The sequence below is a fragment of the Sordaria macrospora genome, chromosome 5, assembly GCF_033870435.1.
Source record: "Sordaria macrospora chromosome 5, complete sequence".
Classification (NCBI taxonomy): Eukaryota; Fungi; Ascomycota; class Sordariomycetes; order Sordariales; family Sordariaceae; genus Sordaria; species Sordaria macrospora.
The window spans coordinates 3,181,012-3,206,206 of NC_089375.1; the positions used below are offsets into that span (position 1 = coordinate 3,181,012).

At 53.6% G+C, this 25,195-nt stretch overlaps 9 protein-coding genes across 9 annotated transcripts; 6 read left to right on the top strand and 3 right to left on the bottom strand.

Moving 5' to 3' along the window:
• The first annotated feature begins 44 nt into the window (after positions 1-44).
• On the top strand, positions 45-2,068 carry SMAC4_02441 (uncharacterized protein). The gene is made up of 7 exons (XM_003350722.2): positions 45-265; positions 355-377; positions 443-670; positions 720-766; positions 824-910; positions 973-1,806; positions 1,863-2,068. Exons 1-7 carry the CDS (start codon positions 231-233, stop codon positions 1,926-1,928), a joined length of 1,320 nt encoding a protein of 439 aa, XP_003350770.1. The 5' UTR covers positions 45-230; the 3' UTR covers positions 1,929-2,068.
• Positions 2,069-4,438: 2,370 nt separating this feature from the next.
• SMAC4_02442 (uncharacterized protein) lies at positions 4,439-5,931 on the top strand. Its single transcript, XM_003350723.2, has 2 exons — positions 4,439-4,612; positions 4,679-5,931. The coding sequence occupies exons 1-2, from the start codon at positions 4,552-4,554 to the stop codon at positions 5,677-5,679; spliced, it is 1,062 nt and encodes a 353-aa protein (XP_003350771.1). The 5' UTR covers positions 4,439-4,551; the 3' UTR covers positions 5,680-5,931.
• A 2-nt stretch (positions 5,932-5,933) lies between these two features.
• Positions 5,934-8,267, bottom strand: SMAC4_02443 (uncharacterized protein; the record flags this gene model as incomplete). Its single annotated transcript, XM_003350724.2, has 2 exons — positions 5,934-7,907; positions 8,216-8,267. 2 exons carry the CDS (start codon positions 8,265-8,267, stop codon positions 6,121-6,123), a joined length of 1,839 nt encoding a protein of 612 aa, XP_003350772.2. The 3' UTR covers positions 5,934-6,120.
• A 2,864-nt stretch (positions 8,268-11,131) lies between these two features.
• On the top strand, positions 11,132-13,239 carry SMAC4_02444 (uncharacterized protein; the record flags this gene model as incomplete). The annotated part of the gene is made up of 1 exon (XM_066089777.1): positions 11,132-13,239. Exon 1 carries the CDS (start codon positions 11,461-11,463, stop codon positions 13,237-13,239), a length of 1,779 nt encoding a protein of 592 aa, XP_065947257.1. The 5' UTR covers positions 11,132-11,460.
• A 489-nt stretch (positions 13,240-13,728) lies between these two features.
• Positions 13,729-17,426, bottom strand: SMAC4_02445 (uncharacterized protein; the record flags this gene model as incomplete). Its single annotated transcript, XM_003350726.2, has 5 exons — positions 13,729-14,991; positions 15,057-15,683; positions 15,741-16,781; positions 16,837-16,914; positions 17,301-17,426. 5 exons carry the CDS (start codon positions 17,424-17,426, stop codon positions 14,461-14,463), a joined length of 2,403 nt encoding a protein of 800 aa, XP_003350774.1. The 3' UTR covers positions 13,729-14,460.
• A 1,343-nt stretch (positions 17,427-18,769) lies between these two features.
• On the bottom strand, positions 18,770-19,779 carry SMAC4_02446 (mitochondrial 37S ribosomal protein mS33). Its single transcript, XM_003350727.2, has 4 exons — positions 19,664-19,779; positions 19,399-19,607; positions 19,277-19,335; positions 18,770-19,212 (listed from the first exon to the last, which is right to left on the bottom strand). Exons 1-4 carry the CDS (start codon positions 19,700-19,702, stop codon positions 19,190-19,192), a joined length of 330 nt encoding a protein of 109 aa, XP_003350775.1. The 5' UTR covers positions 19,703-19,779; the 3' UTR covers positions 18,770-19,189.
• Positions 19,780-20,070: 291 nt separating this feature from the next.
• On the top strand, positions 20,071-21,477 carry SMAC4_02447 (uncharacterized protein). Its single transcript, XM_003350728.2, has one exon. The coding sequence runs from the start codon at positions 20,149-20,151 to the stop codon at positions 21,184-21,186; it is 1,038 nt and encodes a 345-aa protein (XP_003350776.1). The 5' UTR covers positions 20,071-20,148; the 3' UTR covers positions 21,187-21,477.
• Positions 21,478-21,768: 291 nt separating this feature from the next.
• Positions 21,769-23,792, top strand: SMAC4_02448 (uncharacterized protein). Its single transcript, XM_003350729.2, has 2 exons — positions 21,769-22,412; positions 22,508-23,792. The coding sequence occupies exons 1-2, from the start codon at positions 22,397-22,399 to the stop codon at positions 23,455-23,457; spliced, it is 966 nt and encodes a 321-aa protein (XP_003350777.1). The 5' UTR covers positions 21,769-22,396; the 3' UTR covers positions 23,458-23,792.
• A 436-nt stretch (positions 23,793-24,228) lies between these two features.
• Positions 24,229-24,918, top strand: SMAC4_02449 (uncharacterized protein; the record flags this gene model as incomplete). Its single annotated transcript, XM_003350730.1, has 1 exon — positions 24,229-24,918. The coding sequence occupies one exon, from the start codon at positions 24,229-24,231 to the stop codon at positions 24,916-24,918; it is 690 nt and encodes a 229-aa protein (XP_003350778.1).
• Positions 24,919-25,195: the final 277 nt, after the last annotated feature.

A 25,195-nucleotide genomic window follows, 5' to 3' on the forward strand; every position in this document is an offset into this window, starting at 1 on the left:
GGTACCTCCACAGTACCTCGCAGCGCTGTCAGCCAGCCGTAAGGAGAGCTAGCTCAGCCAGGCACGTAATCTTGGACATCAACCTCCATTTCCCGCCTGGCCTATCCACTATCCACGCTCCCGCCCCGTCACTTCATCCATCACCAACTAACAAGTTGTCCGTCGTTGCTTTGCGCCCTCACCAAACCGCAATCATCACGAGCTGCGCGTAGCAGCAAACCACCGCAACAATGGCCAACACAACCCCCGCCGTTGTCATGGACAAGTACGTGCTTCCAAGTTGTCCCGTCTCCACCCCGCCCGCTCCTTAAACAACAGCTCCCGGGGCCGCCATCGCTAACATCCCCTAACCAGCGGCACGGGGTTCTCCAAGCTAGGTTCGCGACTCCCGGCATCCCGAGATTGCCAATGACCATCGATTGACCAAGCTCTCCGTACCCAGGTTTCGCCGGCAATGATTCCCCCTCGTTCGTATTCCCGACAGCCATCGCGACCAAGAGCCCCTCGGCAGGCACCGGCGGCTCGGGCTCTGGCCGCCCCGCCGTAGCCAACAAGCCATCCTTCCTCACCGGCGGCGCCGGTCCCGGTGGCCATCTCTCAGCAAAGCGCGGAACCGAAGACCTCGACTTCTTCATCGGCGACGAGGCCGTAGCGGCCGCTAATGGGCCTGGTACGTTGGTCTACACCGCCTAAATGGAAATCGGTGCTGACGGTGTTAGGCTACGGGTTGCACTATCCCATCAGACACGGACAGATTGAGAACTGGGTGCGTTCAGGTCGCTAGATGGCATGTCATGGATGTCCAGAGCTAACTGGAGCTTAGGATCACATGGAAAGGTTCTGGTCCAACTCCATCTTCAAGTATCTGAGGGTAGAGCCTGAGGACCACCACTTCCTCCTCACTGAGCCGGTGAGGCCATCTTTCTTTCCCGAACCACGTGGTAAATTTACGGTACTAACCCGTCGATGCAGCCTCTCAACCCTCCCGAGAACCGTGAAAACACCGCCGAGATCTTCTTCGAGTCCTTCAACTGCGCCGGTCTCTACATTGCCGTCCAGGCCGTTCTGGCCCTTGCGGCTTCCTGGACATCATCCAAGGTCCAAGACAGATCCCTGACCGGTACTGTCATTGACTCTGGTGATGGTGTGACACACGTTATCCCGGTCGCCGAAGGCTACGTTATCGGCTCGTCCATCAAGTCGATCCCTATTGCCGGTCGCGACATCACCTACTTTGTCCAGTCACTTCTCCGTGACCGCGGCGAGCCTGATTCGTCCCTCAAGACGGCCCAAGAGATCAAGGAAGAGTACTGCTACGTCTGCCCAGATATCGTCAAGGAGTTCGCCAAGTACGACCGCGATCGCAGCCGATTCCTTAAGCACACCATTACCCAGCCCGGCGGCCGCCAAGTTACGGTTGATGTTGGCTACGAGCGCTTCATGGCCCCCGAGATCTTCTTCAACCCCGAGATTTACTCGTCCGACTTCCTTACTCCCCTGCCAGTGGTTGTCGATGGTGTCATTCAGTCTTCGCCCATCGATGTCCGCCGTGGTCTCTACAAGAACATTGTTCTCTCGGGTGGCAGCACGCTCTACAAGGACTTTGGTCGCAGGCTACAGCGTGATATCAAGCAGCTTGTCGATACGAGAATCAAGGCCAGCGAGGTGCGCAGTGGTGGAGCCAAGAGCGGCGGTCTTGATGTCCAGGTTATTACCCACAAGAGGCAACGGCACGGCCCGTGGTTTGGTGGTAGCTTGCTTGGCCAGACGCCCGAGTTCCGGTCGTACTGTCACACCAAGGCGGAGGTATGCTTGCCTGCTCTCGTCTCATTATCAGTCTGGTTGCTGACTGACTTTTACAGTACCAAGAATATGGACCCAGCATTGTGCGCCGGTTCGCTCTGCTCGGAGGACCTGGTGGATCTTAAGGGTAATATTTTGTGTACAGGAGCAAGTCCGCATCTTACTTTGCAGGCAGCGGGCGCCGATGTTTATATAATGGCGATGCATAGAAAAGAGAAACTAATGCTAGTGAAGTTGCGTCAGCGTGGATGGCCGATGTGTTTGTTGTGTTGATGTTCCGAATGCGGTTGCGCGGAGCAACGCTGTCCTTGAAAAGGGGGCATATAATACCGGTCGGTTGGTTCCGGAGGCGGCGTGCCAAGACATTGACGGTTCGGGGGAACTCCCTCTATGATTCGCCCTAACTCTCCGTGTGCAAGGATGGCAGCACCACGACCACGGTCCGCGCCGGGTGGTCTGATTTGGCCAGTTCTGGAAGTCTGGAACGGGACGGACTCGGGCGGGCTTAGCGAGCCTTCGTATCAATCTCACAACCTGCCGAATCTTCAACTTTTTTCTCAGCCCATTGATTTATATCGAAGTCAGGTCTGGGCTCGATCCTCATGTATCTCGACAGCTCGGGCTTCGCCTCGAAATACACCGACCATGTTCCCAGCGTCTTTCACGACACATTTGGGGGTATGTCCAGTTCAAAGCATTCATTAGTTGGATCACTTTGCGCAGGCAGCATCGAACATGGCGTAGGATGTGAAGCTATACGTATTTATGTATGCCCACCTACATACATGGAGACGTATACTATAATATAGGTAGGTAGGACAATAATGCGGGGAAGAAGCTTCATCCAGAGGCAGTTTAGTCCCGCGTCAAAGAGGTTCCAGACCTTCCTGCCTTGGGTGGCTTACAAGCCTCTTCGTCACTGCACCGGCTAGGTGGATGTGCCATCTTGATGCTTCTTCGCTCGAACGGAAGTCGAGTTGCGTTTCTTTTTCCTTTATAACTGGTTCGTACTAGGTATTACCAACCGCAGTCTCAGCTTTACCCCAACCCAACCCAACCATCATTAACAAAGACGCGGGGGAAGGAAGAGCCACAAGAGCTTCGAGCAAGAGGAGGAGGAGCACCTAGCACAGGTCTTTAGCGTGTGGTGGTGGGTTTGAGACAGTGGCTTCGGTGGAGCGGAAAGTCGTTTTTATAGAACGGGAAAGTCTGGGGGTGGAACACAGCACGGCGGGCGGGGTCTCTCGGATCGGGCCCGCGCGCTGTCAAGGACGTAGGCCCCGAAACACCGTATTCGAGACTGTATTCGGCTTAAGGTGCCGGCCGAGCCCACGATGAAGTTGTTATGGAGATGGGTCAACACAAAGATAAGAAGGAACGATGAGATTTCGGCCCGCTCCATAATAACGACTAGGTAGGGAAAAGCTCTCACAGCACCACGAGATGGTGATCAGAACCTCAGGTGCTTTCTTCACCACGACATTGTTAACATGATGAAGCGGGAAAAGGGCCGTTTCAATTGTGGCGCTTCTCAATGATAAACGAGGGCGACACTGTCCTGGCTCCGCTGAGGCTGGATAATAGGGCTACCATAAGAAGCTAGCGTTGTTTCCACGCCCCACTTGGAACATGTCATCCTCCCTTTTGACTTCCATTGGCACTTCACCCATTCATCCCAACCTCCATCCATCTTCTCTTGTTCGTCAGTTTCACATCACGACAATGGAAAGTTAGGACGATCGCACTTGACAAGCGCCAAGAGCCGATGATTTCCCCAACCATTCTCCACATTTCTCCTACTTCTGCGCATCGACGTCGAGGACAGCAATGGCTTCTTGGATGAACAGTTTCATCCAACAAGAGCTTGTGACCTGCTCTGCTTTGAATAGTTGGTTCAGAGTGGAAGCTCCCCCTCTTTGCTTCTCAATGTCTCTCCAAAAACCCTCCATACTGCGGACAAGATTCGGAAACCTTGAGCCGGCCGAATGCAGCAAACTTGAAGCCTCTCTCTCCCATGGATTAGGAGGATGCTGACCACTGGAGGGGTTCCTTCGAGGGGGTGCCTCAGGTGCCTACCGGGCTGATGGAAACGTATCCATAAGGTAGGGTCCCTTCTGCAAGTGCAGACAATGGAAATTGGCCAGTAGGAGCTTCCCGTACCGTTACATCCTCTACATCTCTCTACGTAGGGTACCCCTCGCCCGTCAGAATCATACGTTTTCCCTCGTCTATCTACAAGACTACAACACCAAGAGCCCCTCCAGTAAAGAGTCTCGGCCCCCGCCAATGCATCGCCAGACGTCCGACAAGTCTCACCCCGAGCCACCACTCACCCAGTTCACCCTCGCCGTCTGTAGAGACGTGCAGATCTCGGTCTCCCCTCTTCCTGTAGTCATACCTTGTTGCAGTCTCGTGTTTCTTTGGTTCGCTGTCCACCATGATGCTTGCCTGCCTTGCTTGGTGTCATCCGTTGCCTCCCCCTCTTGCCAACGGTATGCCGATCGATCGGGCCTATTGCTTTGTTTGCTATCCTCGCTTATCAGTGAGGGGCGATGGGAAACTGCAAAAAAAAAGAGTATAAGAGGGCATGGCTGCCGCAGCTATTCCCGCTCTTGCACCACTCTTGCTGTCCATCATAGACTTCCATCCTATACAAAGAGCTTCCTCGGTCTCTGATAGAAAGAGAATCTTGTGTTTCACTTCGCTTTCATCAACTTCCTACATCAGGTTCAACAACACACATCCAAAATGACCAACTTCGAGATCCCAGAGCAGCAATGGGCCCAGGTAGTCGAGAAGAAGGGCGGTCGTAAGTCTAACGCCCTTTACCACTAACTAGTTCTCGAAGCAAATACTAACCTGTCCCTTCTTCTAGCCGTCGTCTTCAAGCAGATCCCCGTCCAGAAGCCCGGCCCCGATGAGGTCCTCATCAACGTCAAGTACTCTGGTGTCTGCCATACCGATCTCCATGCCATGAAGGGTGATTGGCCCCTCGATACCAAGCTTCCCCTCGTCGGTGGCCACGAAGGTGCCGGTATCGTCGTAGCCAAGGGTGAGCTTGTCACCGAGGTTGAGGTCGGCGACCGCGCCGGTATCAAGTGGCTCAACGGCTCCTGCCTGGCCTGCTCCTTCTGCATGCAGGCCGACGAGCCCCTGTGCCCCCACGCCCTCCTATCCGGCTACACCGTCGACGGTTCCTTCCAGCAGTACGCCATCGCCAAGGCCGCCCATGTCGCCAAGATCCCCAAGGAGTGCGACCTCGAGGCCATCGCGCCCGTGCTCTGCGCCGGTATCACCGTCTACAAGGGTCTCAAGGAGTCCGGTGCTCGGCCCGGTCAGTGGGTTGCCATCGTCGGCGCCGGCGGCGGTCTCGGCAGCATGGCTATTCAGTACGCCAACGCCATGGGCCTGCACGCCATCGCCATCGACGGCGGCGAGGAGAAGGGCAAGAACTGCCGCGAGCTTGGCGCCAAGGCTTACGTCGACTTCACCACCTCCAAGGACCTTGTCGCGGACGTCAAGGCCGCCACCCCTGAGGGCATGGGTCCCCACGCCGTCATTTTGTTGGCTGTCTCCGAGAGGCCGTTCCACCAGGCCGTCGAGTACGTCCGGCCCCGTGGAACCATCATCTGCATCGGTCTCCCCGCTGGCGCGTACTTCAAGGCCCCTGTCTTTGATACCGTCATCCGCATGATCACCATCAAGGGCTCGTATGTCGGTAACAGACAGGATACCCAGGAGGCCATCGACTTCTTTGCCCGCGGCCTTGTCAAGGTTCCCATCAAGACTGTCGGCCTTAGCAAGTTGCAGGAGGTCTACGACTTGATGGAGGAGGGCAAGATTGTCGGCAGATATGTTGTCGACACCAGCAAATAGAGGGCTTTAGGAGAGGTGGTATTTGTTGTTGGGCGGCGTTGTTCATGTTCTTTTTTATGAGATGATGACGAACCTGTTATGAAATGTGTATATTTGGCGGGCGCGGCGTTTTCTATTGTTGGCGGGTGGGTGGTTGAGATGAGCATGAACGGATTAAAAAAAGAGGGTAGGTTTGGTGGCAGGTGCACGGTTTGGTGTTGAACGGTTGATGGGCAAGTTTAGAACGAGATATCCTATTTCATAATGTTGAACCACTTGAACAAAAAGCCTTGTCATGAATCGTATCATTGAACCATAATGCTCATCGCTGTCTTTCTAATATCTATACGCTATGGGTATCCAAAGGTAAGTAAGTAAGTAGGTCCTGTTCATCCCCTACAATTCGTCACTTACCCCATTCATGCATTTATCCTCCCCATCTCATCTTATCCCATATCTCATCTAAACAGCAAACCCACCACTATTAACCTGCCTAGTCTCACTCGCCGCCACAAACGTTCCATTCCCGAACCTCATCACCGCCTGCACCGCGCTCAACCCAGGAGCCTGCCAAGTAACATTATGCCCCCGTCCCCTCAAATCCTCGTACACGTCCTGTCCGTACCCTTGCTCAACCAGTAACACTTCAGGCATCAACTGATCATGCAATCTCGGCGCCGCCACCGCCGCCCGCATCACGCTTCCCTCACCACCCACCCCGTTAGCCTTTACCACCTCTGTAGTGGTATTCGGATGCACACCCAGCCCTTCCAAGACATTAAACGCCACCTGCGTCGTGGACGAAATGATCCTGCTTCCTCCCGCAGCGCCCGTAGCGAACCACAAGCTGCCGTTGCCAACGTGCTCGACCATCAGCGGGCAGATGCTGGAAAGCGGCCGCTTGCCGGCGCGGATAAAGTTATTGGGCGAAGGCACGAAGCCGAACGAGTTGTTCTTGTTGGGCTGGGAGAAATCGTCCATTTCGTCGTTCAATATGATGCCGGTGTCGGGCGTCATGAGACGGGCGCCGAAGAGCAGGTTCAGAGTGGTGGTGGAGGACACGGTCAGGCCGGAGCGGTCCGCGGTGACAATGTGCGAGGTGCCGTGGCTTTCGGCGGCGTAGTTCTTTGCTGGGTCGTACTCAGAGAGCGGCAGGGTGGAGTTGGGGAGGATTTTGGAAGCGATGAGCTTTGCGGTGGAGGGGGAGAGCATGGAGGACTGGAAGGAGGTGACGTTGGTGATGAAAGTTGGGTCGCCGAGGGATTGGCGAGCGCCGTAGGCGAATTTCATGGCTTCCACGAAGCGGTGGTTGGTTAAGGGCACGTCGGAGGTGAGGGAGGAGGAGGGGAACTGTTCCATGGTTTTGAGGATGGAGAGGGTCACGGCTCCGGAGGAGGGCGCGTCGGTGGCGAAGATGCGGAAGGAGTCCCGGTAGGTGATGTTGAGCGCCGACTTGATGGAGACTTCGTAGTTGGCGAGGTCAGCGTGGGTGAGGATGCCGCCGAGAGGTTGCAGGAGCGCGATGATGGAGTCGGCGATCGGGCCGGTGTAGAAGGCGTCGGCGCCGAAGAGGGCGATTTTGGCTAGGGTTTTGGCGTATCGTTTGCGCGTGATGGTGTCGCCGAGCCCGAGAAGGGTGCCGTTGGGAGCGAAATCTTCGGCCCAGACCGGGTCGTGGGTCAAAAAGTCGTCTAATACTGAGGCGCTGGTCATGTACCGGACCAAGTCCTCCGTTACTTTGAAGCCGTCCCGGGCGATCTTGACCGAGGGCAAAACGAGGTCGTGCCACGGCAACCGGCCGTACTTGCTGTGCACGTACTCGAGGCCGCGCAGCTCGCTGGGGATGGCCACGGAGCGGGCGCCGATGACGCTGGCGTTCGGGTCGTCGTTGTACATGTCCTTGGTGGCGGCGGCGGGCGCGGTCTCGCGGTAGTCTACCGTCTCATAGTTCCCATCCGGGTCGCGCACCAGCATGAAACCGCCGCCGCCAATGCCAGAGTGGTACATGCCGATGGTGCCGACGCAGAGAGTGGTGGCTACCATGGCGTCGGCGGCCGAACCACCCTTGCGGAGGGTGTCGATGCCAATCTCTGAACATATGGCGCTCTCACTGGCCACAGCGCCCCGGTGACCTTCGGAAGAGGTGTTTTGGATCACCCTTTGGTACTTGAACTCCAGGGGAACGGCGGTGACCACGGAGCCTAGCTGGCTTAGTACGGCCAGGCCACATAATAGTGGTGATAGGTGAGCTGTTGTATCATGTTAGTGACTTGACACGTGAATGTGTAAAGGAAGTGAACTGACGCATGACTGGCCGCCTTCAATATGTCAGATGAAGCGACGTGATTGAACCCAAGCTGTTGACCTCCTAAACCGCGCGGTTGTGATGGGGGGGGGGGGGGGGGGGGGGGGGGGGTTTGAGATAAGGGATGTCGTGCTTTCTCAAGTCACGGCGGTGTATCTCACCTTTAGCACGCCCAACGCCAACACGATGGATGAGAAGAAAAAATCTTCAACTAGTTGAAAATAGCACTGATTTTTGTATTTCAAGACCTACCGTCCAACCTCACGTGTCCGGAGTATCTACCGACCGTGGTGACGATCGCCATCGAAATGGCGGAGATGCCCCTATGAAAGCCTGGATTGGGGGTACCTTTTGGGGTACCACGTCATTGACGCTTCCCCGCTGAGAAATCAAATCTAAACCCAAATGGACTTAACTTCTCCCAGGGGTAGACCTTATCTCGAGCCGTCTCCAGATTAGCGATGAGACACTATCGAGAGAATTTGAACGAAGATGGATCTTGTGATGCCTTCGATCGAAGTGAACCACTTTGTCTCGAATAAAGGCAGTTTCGAGGTTGAACATTCCCGATCCGGACACGATGCACCAACAACTGCAGCCCAGCTTTCGAACTTGCTCGACAGAAGCAGAGCAGAGCTGCTGCAACCTGCAGGTGTTGCATCTGTGCATGTTGTTTGGTTGTGTGGTGGGTAGAACTCAGACCGACATATGAGCCAACAAAGTATTCCCGCCATTCTGGTTCAAGAAAGGAGAGACGGAGGTCATCATGTCTTTGAACCATTTGATATGTTTGGTGTAAGTGATCGAATTCGGAAAGGTGAAAAGTCACATACCAGGAAGTCTCCTTGGCGTGTATGTGGACATACCCAACCCCAACACCCTCTAGAGCTGGTCGTTTAAGTCGCAGTAACTCGGATTGTTTTCTTCTCACCTTCTCTCACCTGCCGCTTTCCCGTCCATGCTTGCCTCTGGGTCCACAAACAACGACAAAAAAAACGACGACGCTTCGTATCTACCGGGCAGTTCGGCAACCCAAGTACGAGATCGAGAGGGCGATTCTGCAGCTTTCCTCGTCAGAATGCAAATTTTCCCGCCGGTCGCCTGGCAATCAATTGCGAGTTTGCCTTGACTAACGGCCTTTCCCACAGTCAAAAGCCAAAAATCCAAGTATTCCTAGAACATCCGTTTCCATGGGCTCCTGTCGCCCTTCATCAGGGAGACTCAGATGCTGAGACGACAGGAGACAACAGATAGGATGCCCTTCGGACGTTTGTCCGTGAACCTGAGAAGCCGAGCCGGATCCCTGCGCGGTAGTAGTGTCCGAGGAAACAAAAAGCATGGCGATGCCTGCGATGGAATCTTGATCCGGTCTGAACTTTCTGGGGCTTCACATGGCCGGCTTCTCCGCGGAGGCTTGGCGAGAGCTGGACGCGAAGTCTTTCTGATAAAGTGAACCGGGGCATTGAAATCTGAGCCTCGATTGTTCCGTGATGATGGGGATGGTGGAGAACAATGGATCCCTGTTTGACCGGACGAATCACGGGTGGTGCCGACCGGATCGCTAGCAGGAAAAGATGAAACAGCCTCCATCCTCTCTTCTCTTCAAGACCCCGACTGCCCCTGGACCTCTGGAAGAACTCTTCAACACAACAATCCTTCCCGCTATCGACCCACACTATGGCCCAACCGTCAAGGGGTAACCTCATCTTCGCTACCTCGTCAGATACCACGGAGATCAACTCTCAGAAAGAGTGGCGAAGCCGCCTACCAACAAGTGTGAACCAAGGCGGGAGTCGCGGCCATTTTTATGCAAACATAAATCCGAAGTCGAGAGAGAAGACCATCAGCACGATGAAAGAGTTGGACGAAACGTGCGTGGGCTGAAAATAGCTGACTGGCCATCTAATGGATGGTAGGACAGTGTCACCATGCCACGTCCATGCGGTGCCAACCATTGGCCTGGTTTCTATGTAAATGCACGGCTACGGAAATGTTCAAAAGACTCACGTCAGCCCGCGCCAGCAACTTGTCCACTTGCTCATTTAACTCGAGGGTATAATGGATGGTTCGTCCCGTTATCTGTTGCTGTCAGGTACGAGGGACGAGACGAGACAAACGGTGGGAGTCCGAGGTACCCCGCCGTGCCCGCCCGAGGCCTCTCTTCATTTCACCTTCAATCACCCGATGCCAACTCTCCCTATTGACTACCACTTTTAGATTTACTGCTTGTTGCAACTTTGCTCTTACCGTTGAAACCAAACGGCGATCTCGCGAACCGAGACTCAGCATCAAACGCACTCGAGGCTCAATTACCTCAACCAGTATTTGCTGGCGATCACTTTGTCTCAGAGACTCTTCACTTACACGTTTGGTGCTCAAATCGATCATCCATCTTACGATCAACGACTAGTTGAGGATCATGACATACACCACATCAACAACTATCAACTCATGCTTCATTCCAGGTCCACGTTGACTTTATTCCTAAAACCATCACCACCGTCCCCGAGGATGAGGAATTCCATGTCATTCATGCATGTTATTTTCTTCTAGGAATTTCCAGGCACCTTTCTGCTGCCGTTGGCTCGGCGCCTCCTGGTCCCTCGGGGCCCCTAAGAATCTTATTCGGGAGGTCGGGTTCCTGGCCCCATTGGCCCGCTACCGTTACTGTGGTTGTCTCAGGAAGTCTGTTCCTGCGTCTGGCTCCTGCTAACACCCTTGTCGTGACAGGGGTGCCGTCCTCGCCCGTGTTACAGAAATTCTCGAACCAAGAACCCCTGGATCTCGCGAAAGTCTCCTCGACAAGATGAACCCACGTTCTCGTGGTGCCATTGGGGCCCGGAGCCCCGGTACTCACCATCATCACATTTCACAACGATGGGTACCGTCAGTCCGTCGATTCTCTGACCGTTCGACCACAGCGGAGAGACTCCTCTGTACGGAAGAGCCCCGGTCAAGTTTGTCAAGGCTCTGTGGAGCCCCTATCCAAGAGTCTTCCCAGTGGCCAGACGCTGCTAGTGTAGCTGTGCCTCGTTTACGTGCAGTGGTTTTTCGTCAACAGGGGTTCTTCTCTCTTGGCTTGTGGATGCGGGGAGTTTGTGACTTCGTGAGAGTTTATCCTTTAAAGCCCCCGAGAAGTCTCGTTCCCCTTCGTCTCACCTCCCTCTTGTTCTCTTTTTTTTCCGTAGCTCCTTCTTTCCAGTGGTCTGTCTCTTTACAAGTCAAGCATCATTCCTTTTGCTTGTCTCCTCGTCTAGCCAGTCTAGCAGCCTTCACTTGTTTTTCTTCCCACCTTTACGTTCTCTGTTACGAGCAAGTGTCTTTAACCTGCCAGTCTTGCGAAGTCGATCTTCGCTCTTTCGAAAACAGCATCAACAATATTGCCTGGGCGCAATAACCACTCATTATCACCTCCAGACTACGTGTTTGAAAAGAGGGAAAACAAACAACCCCAAGTATCCCGATATACGATCCGACTCATACATACATCAGCCAACATGAAATCCTCCGCCATTGCCCTCGGCTTCTTTGCCGCCCTCACAACTGCCTACTCTCACCCTCGTCATATGCACTTCCGCCGCTTCAACGCCACTGTTCCCGCCGTCAGCTCTGCCAAAGCTGTGGCTAGCTCCTCCGAGGCTGCTGCCGTTGCCTCTTCTTCGGCCGTGGATCTTTCCACTGGTGCTGGTGCTATCTCTACCGGTGTTGCTCTCTCGACCGGCGTTCCTCTTTCGACTGGAGTCCCCCTTTCCACGGGAGTCCCTAGCTTCCTCGACTCCGTCAATGCTACGACTACTGTCCCCGAGGCTCAGTCTCTCACCACATTGACCGTCATCGCCACTTCGATCGAGACCGTCACTTCGTGTGCTGCCACTATCACCAACTGCCCCGCCAAGACTGAGGAGCTTGCTGCCCTTCCCACCGAGGCTCTCGCTACTACTGTCGTCACCCGCACCGCTGTTCTTACCACCACCGTCTGCCCCGTGGCCGATGCCTCCTCCATCGCCTCCAGCGTTCTTGCTGATGCTTCGAGCACCGGTATCAGTAGCTCCGCCTTCTCCTCTGCTGCTCCCGCAACCGCATCTGCTCCCGCAACCGCCTCTGGCGCGACCACCTCCGCTCCCATCTTCAGCAACACCACCACTGCCGCGCCAGTCGCTGCCTCATCCGGTCTCACCACCCTCACGGTGATCGCTACCGAAGTTCAGACCATCACTTCCTGCGCTGCTTCCATCACCAACTGCCCCGCCAGGACCGAGGACCTCGCTACTCTTCCCACCGAGGCTCTCGCTACCACTGTCGTCACCCGCACCGCCGTCTTGACAACCACCGTCTGCCCCGTGGCCGATGCCTCCTCCATCGCCTCCAGCGTCGTCGACAAGGCCTCCAGCACCGGCATCAAGGTTACCGCCACCGCCGTTGAGACCGTTACCACCCCCAAGGCCATCACCATCACCATGGGCAACGGCGACAACGGCGGTAACACTCGTGTCATCACCACCACCGTCATGTCCACCATCAAGAACACCGTCGTCAAGACCATCACCATGACCAACCCCGTTGCCATCTCTACTTCCGCCGCTGAAGCCATTGGTGGTGGCAGCCCCGCCACTTCTGCTGCCGCTGGTGTTGAGGTCGACACCACCTCCACCATGACCACCACCTCTACCGGCACCAGGACTATCACCGTTGGTACTGGCGCTACCGTCACCTCTGTCTTTACCCAGCCTGCTTCTCCCAGCACTGGCTCTGGCAACGGCAACGGCAACGGCAACGGCAACGGCAACGGTTCCGGCTCCGACTCTGACTCCGGTGCTTGCCAATGCCCCGCGGCCGTGACCGTAACCGCCGCCGGCGCCAACTGCCCCACCAACGCCGGTGCCGCCGCCGTTACCGTCACCGCTGCCCCTGTAACCGTCACTCTCCCCGCTTCCACCATCTACGTGACCATGACTGCTCCCGCGGCCGTCAACGAAGTCGTCGCTAGCTCCACCTCTGCCGCCGTCGCCACCACCACCACCGCTCTTGGTAACAGCGGCACCGATCTCTCCGGCGGCGAGACTGGCTCCGGTAATGAGGAGTCATGCCCCCCTGACGAGGAGACCACTGGCGAGGACGGTACCGAGGGTGATGATGAGGATGAGACTTGCACCGATGAGGTCGTCACCGTGACTTCCACCGCTGGTGCCTCTGCTACCCTTGCGCCCTTCCCGGCTGGTAACAGCACGGTTCCCGCGGCGCCTACTGGCACTGCCGTGTTCCTTGATGAGATCTAAGTCAGTTCGGTTGGATTTGTTTTGTAGATGAATGAGCAAGTGAAAGGGAGATTAACGGCTGGATAGATCAGTTGGTATGTAGATGATGAGATGGATGAAAAGAATGAGGCTGTGTTTGCTGTTGAGTTAGTTGGATATTCATATACTTCTTGTTACCACAATGTACTTGTACGTATGTACGTTTCTTCTCTTTTCATGATCTGGATCATAAAAACTTTTTTGAACAAAAACGAAATATGCAGGGAAAGAGTCGCCAGCTCGAACCAGTTTGTTTGCTTGGGGTTATTGTAGACTTATCTTTTTCTTGGAATGAAGATATGAACTATGTGATAACAACTTATATCCTAAGAGGGCTATGTCAAGGACCTGTGACTTCAGATCGACGGCTGTAAAGGTTGCTTAACTGGATAAATTGATTGGCCACAGGACAGAACAGTGGGTGCGGTCTGTGTTCGGAGCGAGAGGGAGTCAACACTAATGCCATTCATCTGCCACCGTACGTATAAATTATATAGACTCTTGTATTCAGAGGTGTGTATGCTAAGCGAGCGACTATGAGACTCATAACTATCATTGATACATGCCCAAGGCCGAGTAATCCATTGCAGGCCATGCATTTAACTTCCATCCATGCTTCTGGTCGTTTCGTTTCCATTTCAATCTAACACAAAAAAGAACTAGACAATCTTACTTCGGCCTCCCCTTGTTGAACTCTTCATGGCACCATTTTTCCATTATTCGAGTCAACCTCCTTCAGCAGAGCTAGCCGCCAAAAGATGAAGTCCTCACATTAGGAGAAAAAAGGTCCGGTAAAGAGACGAACAACTAGGAAAGGTTGTGTGACTGCTCGTCATCACTAGATCAGGACAAGACAGATTCATACTTCCTCCATTATGAGCCGCGTACCGGGTCGTCCTGATATTGCAAAATCCATAGTGATGTTGTTTCCAAAGCACTCGAAGGGGCAGTAGCCTCTCGAGCGTAGGATGTCGGGTGATTTGTTAAATTAGCTGCTGACGAAGATGTTGTGAAAACCGAATCTCATATGGTCAAGGTAAACTTCCAACAGAGAACCGATTGTGAAAATCCAGCGCAGGATTGAACGAACGACGTCCTTTATACTCAAACAATGTCGGAACAAGAGAGAGTGTATACTTGAAAGAAAAGCGGAGAACCGTGATTCCCATGAGCTCGAGGTGGCGGTCGCGGTATGGCCCGCCTTCAACGATGATAAGTTCCATTGAAACGAGGACCAGGTGCGATGCGGCCTCCCATGGTAGGGCCAACACCAGGGCCAGGACGAGTAGCAACAGCATGATTGGTGCAGAGCATGCCGACGCGGGAGCCGAACTTTGATCCGCGAAGGGAGACCATGTGCTTCCGGATATGAGCAGCAACGATCTCGCGGTGCTGAGGGTTGGCATGGGTCAGGATGTACTGGATGAGGTAGTTGCCATACTGGTCGCTGGCGATATCGATCAACGGGATGCGGGGACGGTCATGTCTGCCCTCGCAGACGCGATCCAGATAGCGACCCAAGAACTCGGGACCTCCAATCTTGAGGCACTTCTCAACAACCTTTGAGGCGAACTGGTCCATGCTGTACTTAGCTGCATAGCGAATGACATGATCGATGGCACGGCTGCGGTCTGCGGGAGCACCGTGTTCACAGATATGCTGAATGCACCAGTTGCCAAATTGCCCATGGGCGACGATGTCGATGTTGGCAAGGACTTCCTCGATGCAGGGACGCTGTGCACACATCATCAGCAAACATATTATGGAGAGGTTAGGTTCAATTCTAACAGATGACATACCTTGTCTTCCTCCAAACAGTTCTCAAAGATGTTTTGGACAACAAGACTGCCAGTCTCGCCTAATGCAACTTCATGCCACATACCATGAAGAGCATCGTTGACGTACTTCATGATCTGCGGAGGGGATTCGGTCCATCTCAGCTCGAACAGCTTCTGCCACACGTGGCATGCGTAACGGTGAATAACCGTCTCTGGAATCCTGCGCAGAAGCTCGTGGACCATGATAGCCTTGTAATCTTCAGGGACAGAGTCGAATGCCTTCTGAACGACGTGGCAACCGAAGGGATCCATAGAGAGGTTCAGAGTGTTTCCGCGGATCGCCTCGGCAATCTTGATGACTTGCTCAGGAGTGCCATGTTCGAAACAGCGCTGAACAAGGAAGTTGCCAAACCGATTGACCATCAAGGGATAGGCCTGTGCGACGATGGCTTCAACAATGTCGTACTTCTGCTCAGGTGTTCCAACCTTGAGCTTCTGCTGAAGGAAGATAGAAGCCTGTTGGTCGTTGTTGCAAACAATCTTGTCGACGATGTACTTCCAGTCGCAAGTGACGTTGCGGTCCAACAGCCGCCGATAGTTCAGAGGCTCCGTAGCCGGCAAATAGGTTTGCCCCTCCGAAGTCACGGTCTGCAAGGAGAGTTTGTCAGTCCATTCAGTGATGGAACCCATCCCTAGTGGACTCACCTCTGTCTTCCAAGGTACTCCTGCAACATTGAATTCGGTGGCATGCGGAGAGAGCGGAGATACAACCGGCGGCTGTGGGTAGGCTGAATACATGTTCATGCTTGCGGCCCCCGCCATGGTGTTAGGCGGGCCTCCTGGATAGGCAGGAGCAGGTGCAGGAGCTTCGTAATGGCCAGGCCCCATGTTGTACGCATTGTAACCACCGTAAGCATTGGAGGAGCCGAGACGGTTATCATATCTGTTGCCTCCACGACGGCCCATGGGACGGCTCATGTCGTGATCATTGTTGATACGCTCAGGCCGATAGGTCTCGATTGCCGAAGGCATATAAGAGGGCTCGTAAGCGTGGTTCGATCCACGCATGTTCTGCCACGGTGTGGCCTGGGGGCCGTCGACAACAGCAACAGGTCCTGGCGTAAAATTCGGATTATAGGATGATTTGCTGTTGTTCCAAATGGCGCGAGAACGGTTGAGACCTGCAGCCGACATGTCTGACAAAGTATCGCCAGTATCGGGGCGCGCATTGTCGTGAGCCGCCCAGTTGTTGTCGCGACCAAACGGCATTTTGGTAGGATGTCCGAAGGCTCCATTCATGGAGGGTCGCGAGCCCGACGGAGATACCGTGGCAACGCGGGCAGCCTGAAAGTCGGGATCAACACCTAGGCCTGGCGTCGTGCATACACCGTCCTGGGTGACATAGCGAGTCTGAGCCAGCTCTTGATCCAGTCGTGAGATCTTGGTCTGGGCCTGCGCAAGCTCTTGCTTCAGACGCAAAACCTCATCGTTGGTGGGCTGACGGTCGCTGAGCGCGGTACTAGCAGGTCTAGTCGTAGATGCGGTCGTAGGGAACCCATCCGTAGCAGGCGTAATGGGAAGAGAACTGCATGACGACTGGTGGTCTAGGGCACGATGAAATCTGACTTCTTCGTCCGACGTCTTGAAAGATTCGACGCTGCGTGGCTGCGGCAACTCGGGGATCGTGGCGTACAACTTGTCCATGTTGTAGGCATCAACAGCGGCCATGGCCTCGTTCATCTTGACCTATGCTGTGTGGTTAACGGATGTAGGCGCTGCTTCGGGGAGTGTGGCCACGTACCTTTGAGTAGTTCTGGTTCGCCAACTTGGACGTCTTGAGCGCGCTGATGGACTGCTTTTGCGAGGGCGGCTCAACGTCCTGGAAGAGACCGGGTCAGTGATAAAAGTTTTCAGATATGTATCGGTTTAAATACAAAACAGGCGTGGATAGATCGAAGTGAATATGAAAAGAGAGACCGGCCCAAAGTACGAGTCAAAACATTAAGCTGGAGAAACAAGATTGCAATCCGGAAGTTGCTGAACAAATGTTGATTTGGGAGTGAGCGGGGCTAATAAGTAGGCGGTGGCATTGACAAGAGGGTTGGTACGGGCAGCTGGCAGTCTGCTGCAATGATTTTCGTCCCAAGTGTGTTGCACTTCGTCGCCGTCTGGGGGCCAGCAAGGTTTGACGACCCGGCGGTAGGTGGTGGAGGCAGCAACTTCCCAGGACCAGAAGGAACCCGAAACATGAACAAAGATACGTACCTTCTGCAAGTCTGGAGACATCTCATCTGGAAGCTTCGTGTTCTCGTCCTGAGACTGCGAGAAACTCCTGGAAGCCGAAGCGCGGCGTTCGTTGGGAGAGCCGGTGGATGCTGCGACGGCAGACATGGTCATCTGCCTGGGGCTGGATGTTGAATGGCTAGCCCGGGTTGGTTGGAGGGATGCTTTGAGGGGTGTTGTTGTCACAATGGGAGGAGATGCTCAAGATGGTGATAGAGAAAAGCAGTAGATTTGGTTCCAATGGCGACGAAAGACACAGATAAATAGAAGCTTGGGGACGAGAGATGACCACGAACCGCTTGTGGGATAACACGGTTGGAGATGGCACCGACAAGGAGAGGGAGAAAGGCGGAAATGGAAGAAGCCTTAATGTGTTGATATAATGCGGGAGAGAGAAAGGGCTCCAAGAACTGGAAGAAAGGGTACAATTGTGCCCGAGATACCCGTACGTTCAACTACTGTTGCCCTGAATTTGCACCTTCTTGAACTGAAGGCAACAGCAACAAACATCTTGGCAATAGACGCACTGGTGGGAATAGGGCAATGATACGTGCCCGAGATGACCGAAATCCAAGTCGGGTGGATCCTTGGGGTTTCCCTTGAGGAAGGAAGGCACGAACTGTGACCGGGACCGTGACCGCGACTGTGTCTGGACACTCCAAGTGGAAAGGTTCACGATGCCGATGAGGTAATCTGCAATTTCCATGATCGGAGCTCCCTCACCGGGCATCAGATGATTGGAGCTGAAGTGAATTTGCACGCATATCTCGCGCTCATAACCTTGTAGGGTCCGAAAATCGGACTCGCATGAGATGGGTCGCTGGGGAAGTTGCGACCAGTCTTCCAGCTTGGAAGGCGCGAACAGTCATGAGGGGTCGGCGTCGTGCCTCCTTGAAGTTCAATTCTTACTGCCAAGCAGACGGGAGCTGATGGTCACGATGCCGGACATGACGGTCAAGCCGAGCCATCGAGACATCCTCACGCGTCAAGGACCTTGCTGTCCGGCTGCCACTTCCCAACACGATCGACGGGTTTCTGGGTTAGGTGTCGGAGAAATTCCAATGACAAATGTAGACGGGATTCATCTTCGGTAACACGTCACATGCCATCCCATGTGTTCGTGCCATTTCTTCACCAAAAAATATGTTGAACAGGTAAGCATGCAATTTCTGGAAGCTTCAACAACAAGACGGCATCTTCGACATCAACAAATAGGAATGGGATGGCTTTTCTCTTTCCGTAGGACTGGGATGTCAAGTTTCCGGTCAAAAAATGGAAGGTGTATCCAGCGTTAGCTCACTTTCCTGTTCAGCCCGGCCTCGTTTGAAAAGGCAAAGGAACAACTTGGAGCACCAGCGCACCTTGACACAGTCATGGCGTCTTTGGTGGGACACTGGCTTTTTCCGGCCAAATCATCGAACCTGTTCGGTAAAGATGGACAACGGTGAAAACTTATGCCCTCCCGCCCTCCCTTTAATCCATCCATGTCAAGGAAATATGACACGGTATCTTCAGCTTCTCAACAGGCGTTCTCTTGTTCGACGCATAACAAGACTTCTGCAGACGGACTGGGAGGAGCGTCCGGTGATGGACATTTTTTCAAGCTGGTAATCGTGGCCTGCCTGCAAAACTAGGCAACAAAACGAAGCCATTCGGTAGGCCAAGTGTAACAGGCATCGCTAACCACATGTAGTCATGGGTAATACCTCGTCATATGGAAACTGCTGTGGCATCGGTTGCTGAGCGGAGAATCGATATCGAAGTGGACCAAGTGCCGAACGAACGCGAGGTATTGAGGGTATGTGATTGTAGCCCGCCCACTTTATAATACATGTACAAGTCGTGTAGTTCTGTTTTCGGGACGTGGTATCTTATTTCTTCTTTCCCTTCGAATCTGTCGCAAGCCACGAGAGTTAGAGAGACTTGAATTGTGAGCAAGGGTTACAGACGGAACCTACCGGCCGCAGAGGGAGCTGTCCTCTTCTTTTTGGGCGCTCCCTTGTCGCGGGCTCTCAGACTATAGGCATGGTTAACTTGTGATACTTGCAAGTAAACATTAGCAGGACTTGGGGAGACGAACGCTGCCAAGTGCTCCAAGCGATCCTCATCGACCTCATCGTCCACCTCAAGACCAAGAGTACCGAACTCCTTCTGGAGGTCGCGGATACCGACGTTCTTGCGAGGGTAGTAGGCCACGAGCGCCGGGCCCTTGAGTCGCTGGCGGAGGATCTTGTTGCCGGTGCGGACTCTTTCGGGGTTGAAAGTCGTCGAGAAGAGCTCGCAACGAGCCTAGGTCAACAGGATTAGCATGCTGGTTCTTCCGCTAGTCTGGAGCTATTCCATACCTTCACAAGTTGCAGTAACCGCGCCTGTGGGACCGACATCTTGCTGTTACATGGAATTGCGGGTTCGCGAAGTCCAGAATCCGCAACCACAAGAGCCGCGAATTGTTCGACGTCGTTCAGAGATCTCCCGCGTCCAGCCCGTCAAGCGCGGTGCGCTACCAATCATATCCCTCCATTCGCTCCGTAAGTGGGTCATGGATTGCAACCGTTGTTTTCTGTCCGTCAAGGCACAAGCCCGCCTGATGAAGCTGAGGGTTCTAGGGCTGACAGGCGCTGAAAACGACAGCTACGGGCCAGCAGCAGTGAATGGACATATGGATCTGGGGTCAGACAGGGGGTTAGGGTTTCCACTTCCATTGGATGGGATTCTCATCTCGAATCCCATTTCTTCGATTGTGCTTCTTCTCAACTTCATCCGTCCAACACCAGGTACCAACACGCCATCTGAGTTATACGTCTTGCTTCCCAGAAAGCAAAAGGTCATCATGCCGAAACACGGAGTCAACCCAGAGGGGGTATCAGAACCGCTCCCCAAGCGTACAAAGTCAGAATTTGCATCATCATCAGGATCACAAGGCCCTGCATTGGAGCCGGCGACCTCGATCCAAATTCCTTCTTTGCATGCCAATACCAAATGGACACTCGCTACTATCGAAAGAACGCGGCCACCACTCCCGGAAATTCTGGACCCGGCACTCAAGAAGGCGGCACTCACACATCCTGGTAAAGCTAACAACGATCCTGTTGCAAGTTATGAGAGGCTGGAGTGGATTGGTGACGCCTACCTTGAGCTCATCGCCTCCTCCTTCATTTACCAAACTTTCCCAACTTTGCCGGCTGGTAAAAGCGCACAACGGCGCGAGATGCTCATCCGCAACACCACACTAGGCGAGTTCTCCGTCTACTACGGCTTGGACAATATGGCCGATATCCCCGAAGAGTTCAACATGGAAGGCAGAGTTGGTGGCACGAATGCAAGCCAGAAAGTCAGAGTCAAGATTCTCGGAGACCTTTTCGAAGCCTATGTGGGAGGTGTGATTCTCTCTGATCCTGCCAATGGGATCCAGCGTGTTTCAGACTGGCTCAAGGCTCTCTGGGGTCCTCTTATGGCGGAGTATATCCGCGAGGAAGAGAAGAAATCCAAAAGTGGCCAAGCGCATGATCCCAAGACCATACTCGAAGCTGCCATCGGCGCGAGGGGCGTCAAGATTGAGTATAAAGACCTCCCTTCCAAAAACCTCAAGGACAGGGGAACCAAGTTGCCTCTTTTCGCCATTGGCTGTTTTATGACAGGCTGGGGCGAGACCAACCTGCAACTCGGGTTCGGAAGTGCTTTGAGCAAGAAGGAAGCTGGGCAGAAAGCGGCTCAGATGGCCTTGGAGAACAAGAAGCTGCTCAAAAAGTTTACGGACAAGAAGGCGGAGATGAAGGCCGCGCGGGAAGCCCAGTTGCAGCTGGCAGGAGTAACGTATCCCCTGAAGAATAAACCTTCCGCACAGGAAAGCACTGGCGATGCATTGTAGCGACCAAGTACTGTTGAGGTCCTACACGATATCTGACACTTCGACACACCACCATCACATGCCCGAAGTCTCCTGGTTTAGAGCCTGGGTATCGGCCATGAGAAGGATATGATCGAATGAACTAGGGCCATTCATTACCACAGGCAAACGGCCCGGGTTCAGGGGAGGACCAGGTGCAATTTGTTTGCACATGTGAAGAGAACCCACAGCGAAGAAGATGTGGACAAAGCTCGATGATGGGCTATTTTGTCCATTGACAGGTTAGCGACTCATCTCATAGTCAGCAGAGATATCCATTAGGCATATTCGGAATGTTATACCCCTAGTGTTCGTTACTTTTGAAATATCTGGTGGCTTATTTCGAATACAGGTCTCACATACCACTGTGCTTTGACAACAAAGACTTTGAAGACAAAGAAAAACATCGTAAACGAGGCGTCCAGAGTTGTTAAACGGTGATCACGAAGCACTCGACCAATCATAGACTTCTTCTTGGTGCATTCCATGTGCGCCTACTGCGGCCGAGCATCCAAGCCGGCTCCGTCCAGGGGAGACCCGATCCCACCTCGCCTACTCCGGGGTGCGCCGAAAAGATGGGGAAGTGGAGACCCGATCAGGCCTTAACGAGTCGCGTGCCGAGGCATCCCAAATTAGCGGAGAGCTGCACCACCTGCCTGTGGAAACATCGCCCAATCGACATCACTGACAAGCAGTTGCGCCCGCACAATAGCAGAAACTCCCACTTACAACTACACGATGTAATCCGTCCAAGTTCAACCGTCACTTCTCCCACCCGAGCGATCTCGACTCTGGCGCCGGTATCCTTCTCTCTGAGCCATGCACCATATTGCTCCGAGCTTCAACAGTTCAGAACAGTTCAGCTCGCCCTCGGAGTTTCAACGGCCCACCGATTGCGATTTCCGACCGGTGTGACCCAGTCCCCAAAGATTATCCAACAACATAACCCCTTTGTCACGCTTTACGAATCGACGTTTTATACCCCCAACGACCCAACTAACACGCCTTACGACTACAATTCGATTTGTCACTGCAATTTTCCTGCCATATACCCCTCGGTGTCTACTGTGTACATCATACCAAGCGCAATCGGAGTAGCAAGCATTCAACACCACATACTATTTTCATCATACCTGTCCCATCGATACAAATAATAATTCGACTTGTCGGCGATACTATATACATCATAAAGATGGCAGACTCAATAGGTACGCTCCATTTTTGCGCCAGATTGTTCCCACCGTTTGTCACTTGTCGTTCATCTTCGAAGTAAACCTTCAGCTGACTTGCCCTTTTCTGATAGACCGTGTGTTTGTTCATGCCCTGAATACCGTCAAAAAGATTCCCAAAACGGGCGCCGCCCGCCCACCTCCCGGCGACCGCATGCGACTCTATGGTCTCTACAAGCAAGCCATGGAGGGCGATGTCGATGGGGTGATGGAGCGACCTAGCGCTGCAACAGCTTACGGTGCTGCGCCCGAAGACCTTGCGCGCGAGCAGGATAAGTGGGACGCGTGGAACTCGCAAAAGGGCCTATCGCGCACCGAGGCCAAGCGGCGTTACGTTGAGGCGCTGATCGAGACAATGCATCGATATGCCAACAACACGCCCAATGCGCTCGAATTGGTTGCCGAGCTCGAGTTTGTGTGGAACCAGGTCAAGAGTAATAGCCCCAGCGAGCAGTCGCTTCCTGGAGGCGGGCTTCAGCAGCAGCAGCAACAGTATAATAATGGAGGTAACGGAGGTAATTACGGGTATGGCAGTGTTGGTCCATATGGCCAAAGCCCAGGACCGGGCGTGAGAAGGTTCCAGCATCCGCTGAGCGGGACGGAAGGGGGACTGAGAGTGTTGAGTCCCATGAGTGAGGAGGACGAGTCGGAAAGGAGGATGAGGGAGGAGGCGGAGCAGGAACTCTTTGGAGGCGATGAGTTTCCGGGCGAGTACGCGAAGCGCAACGACAAACGAACCAAGAGGATGGAGAGAGCGATCGTGAGGCTGTCGGCTGAGATCGCGGCGCTGAGAGAGCAAATCTCGTCGGGAAGGGAGTGGAAGACGCGCAAGGAAAAGAGCTTCACCAACTGGCTTGGGTGGTGGTTCTGGGTGCTCGTGAAGCACTTTGTCATTGACTTGTTTATCCTGGTGGTGCTGCTGATCTGGATGCGCAAGAGAAAGGATAGAAGGTTAGAGGATTATGTGAGAGGAACATTGAAGCTGGCGAGGGAATACGCAAGGATGATCTTGCCATCCCGGTGAAGCCCACGGAGCTGTATAAGAGCAGGAACTTGAACAATATCCGCCGCGGAGACGATGATACTACAGAGGGAACATATCGTTGCACATTGTTTAGTTACGTATCAACCCGCACAGACACATATGGCATTAGATACGAAGATCTCCAGGGCATCATAACTTAATGCATTTTCAGGGGCGGATCATTGCCTCGTAGGCGTTTTAGATAAACAAGCTTGAGGGTGGCAGAAGTCGAGGTTGTATTTTATCAAAATTCACTTTCGTATCATTTCTGACAACTTCATGCTGCTGTAGGCGAATGTGGTATATTGACGGTGAGAATAAATGGGTGATGTGGGTTATGACCTGCAAGTAAATACGCCAATTGTCTCCAGGTAGATTTGCCAGGATATTGAGAGTATTATTGGCTATTTCAAATAGTAAAATCCTTCGACGACATTCATCTTAATCCTCACAAAAAACGCCAGAGAATTGGGTGACTACCACAAGTTGCGGATTCTCAATATCAGCCAACGTCGGCAGGCCAATGCACAAACCAGATCAAATTCTGATATAGCATTGATATCTCATCGTATGTACAAGTATTGACGAGTGTCAAATGCAATCACTTTTCTAAACCACAAAAGCAAGTTGCTGACGATATTTTCACCACCAGGAAATTCCTCTACAATATTCGAACTGACTCAAATCTTCCTTTGTCGGCCAAGACACAGTCACGGAAGTTATCGCGAAAGGCGTTTTCCTTGGCCACGGCGCATTTCTCAAGCGGTCAAAATGTCCTCACATTCAAATCATCGAGCTGGCGCCCATCCCACCGGCGACGGCCATCATCGACCTCAAACCCCAACACTCCGACCTTCCCAGCAGATTCCCCCGCTCGTCAACGTTGCACCCAGCTTGTTTGTCCCTCTCAGAAAGGAAGACATCGAACCACCATCTGAAGATGACGAGCCAAGCCAGCGGATCGCACGCTTGAAGCGCATCATCGAGACCATTGACTACCACACCGCCGCCGTCAAGGAGAATTTCATGTGGATGTTTGGGCGAGAGATGCATCGCTATTCCCTCGACGCCGCCGAGCGTGAGGAGGAGTTCGGGCTTCGCGATCTGCACCCGCCGGGCCCGGCAGAGGCGGAAATCGACGCCGTTTTTCAAAGCATGGAGATGCCAGCCCCCGGAGGGTATGACTACAATGATTTCAACAACCCGTTCAACGTCAAGTATCTGCCGGAGGTCAACCCACAGGAGTACATGCCGCACAATGCCTCGCTGAGGGAGAAGGCCATGATGGATGTCCTTATGGTGGTGGAATCGGGCAAGAAGGAAATCGATGGGTACCAGAATCACATGGATAGGTTGAGGAGTCACTATGTCGAATTGCTGGAGAGGGAGCACGAGGTGCTCAGACAGGCGGCGTTGAGGCCGGAGGAACGGACTCAGATACAGGATGCGCCCATGGGTTGATAGCTTACTGGTAGGTATCACCACATGCTGCCTGCCATGAGTGTCGACATGGATACGAGCCCATGGATGGATCAGCAGCAGGCGTGAAGCAGGAATCAGATCCCAGATAGCCGTCTAAAAGAACATGGAGCAGACTGTTACTAATTTACGCGCAACCTGCTTAAGCAAGGCGATTTTCTTCGTGACGAGATGTGGCAACCGGCGGTAAGAATCACTGCTCAAGGAGGCCCTCGAAAGGGACATCTAGCGTGTATCCATAAACGGAGCCAAATAATAT

Excerpts from the sequence above, each read along its gene's own strand:
- SMAC4_02441 (XM_003350722.2), top strand. The coding sequence starts at position 231 with ATGGCCAACACAACCCCCGCCGTTGTCATGGACAA. Across the intron at positions 266-354 it reads CCCGCCGTTGTCATGGACAA|CGGCACGGGGTTCTCCAAGC; the intron begins GTACGTGCTTCC and ends TCCCCTAACCAG. Across the intron at positions 911-972 it reads ACTTCCTCCTCACTGAGCCG|CCTCTCAACCCTCCCGAGAA; the intron begins GTGAGGCCATCT and ends CCGTCGATGCAG.
- SMAC4_02442 (XM_003350723.2), top strand. The coding sequence starts at position 4,552 with ATGACCAACTTCGAGATCCCAGAGCAGCAATGGGCCCAGGTAGTCGAG. Across the intron at positions 4,613-4,678 it reads AGTCGAGAAGAAGGGCGGTC|CCGTCGTCTTCAAGCAGATC; the intron begins GTAAGTCTAACG and ends CCCTTCTTCTAG.
- SMAC4_02446 (XM_003350727.2), bottom strand. The coding sequence starts at position 19,702 with ATGTCGGTCCCACAGGCGCGGTTACTGCAACTTGTGAAG. Across the intron at positions 19,608-19,663 it reads GGTTACTGCAACTTGTGAAG|GCTCGTTGCGAGCTCTTCTC; the intron begins GTATGGAATAGC and ends CTGTTGACCTAG. Across the intron at positions 19,213-19,276 it reads GACAGCTCCCTCTGCGGCCG|ATTCGAAGGGAAAGAAGAAA; the intron begins GTAGGTTCCGTC and ends GGCTTGCGACAG.
- SMAC4_02447 (XM_003350728.2), top strand. The coding sequence starts at position 20,149 with ATGCCGAAACACGGAGTCAACCCAGAGGGGGTATCAGAACCGCTCCCC.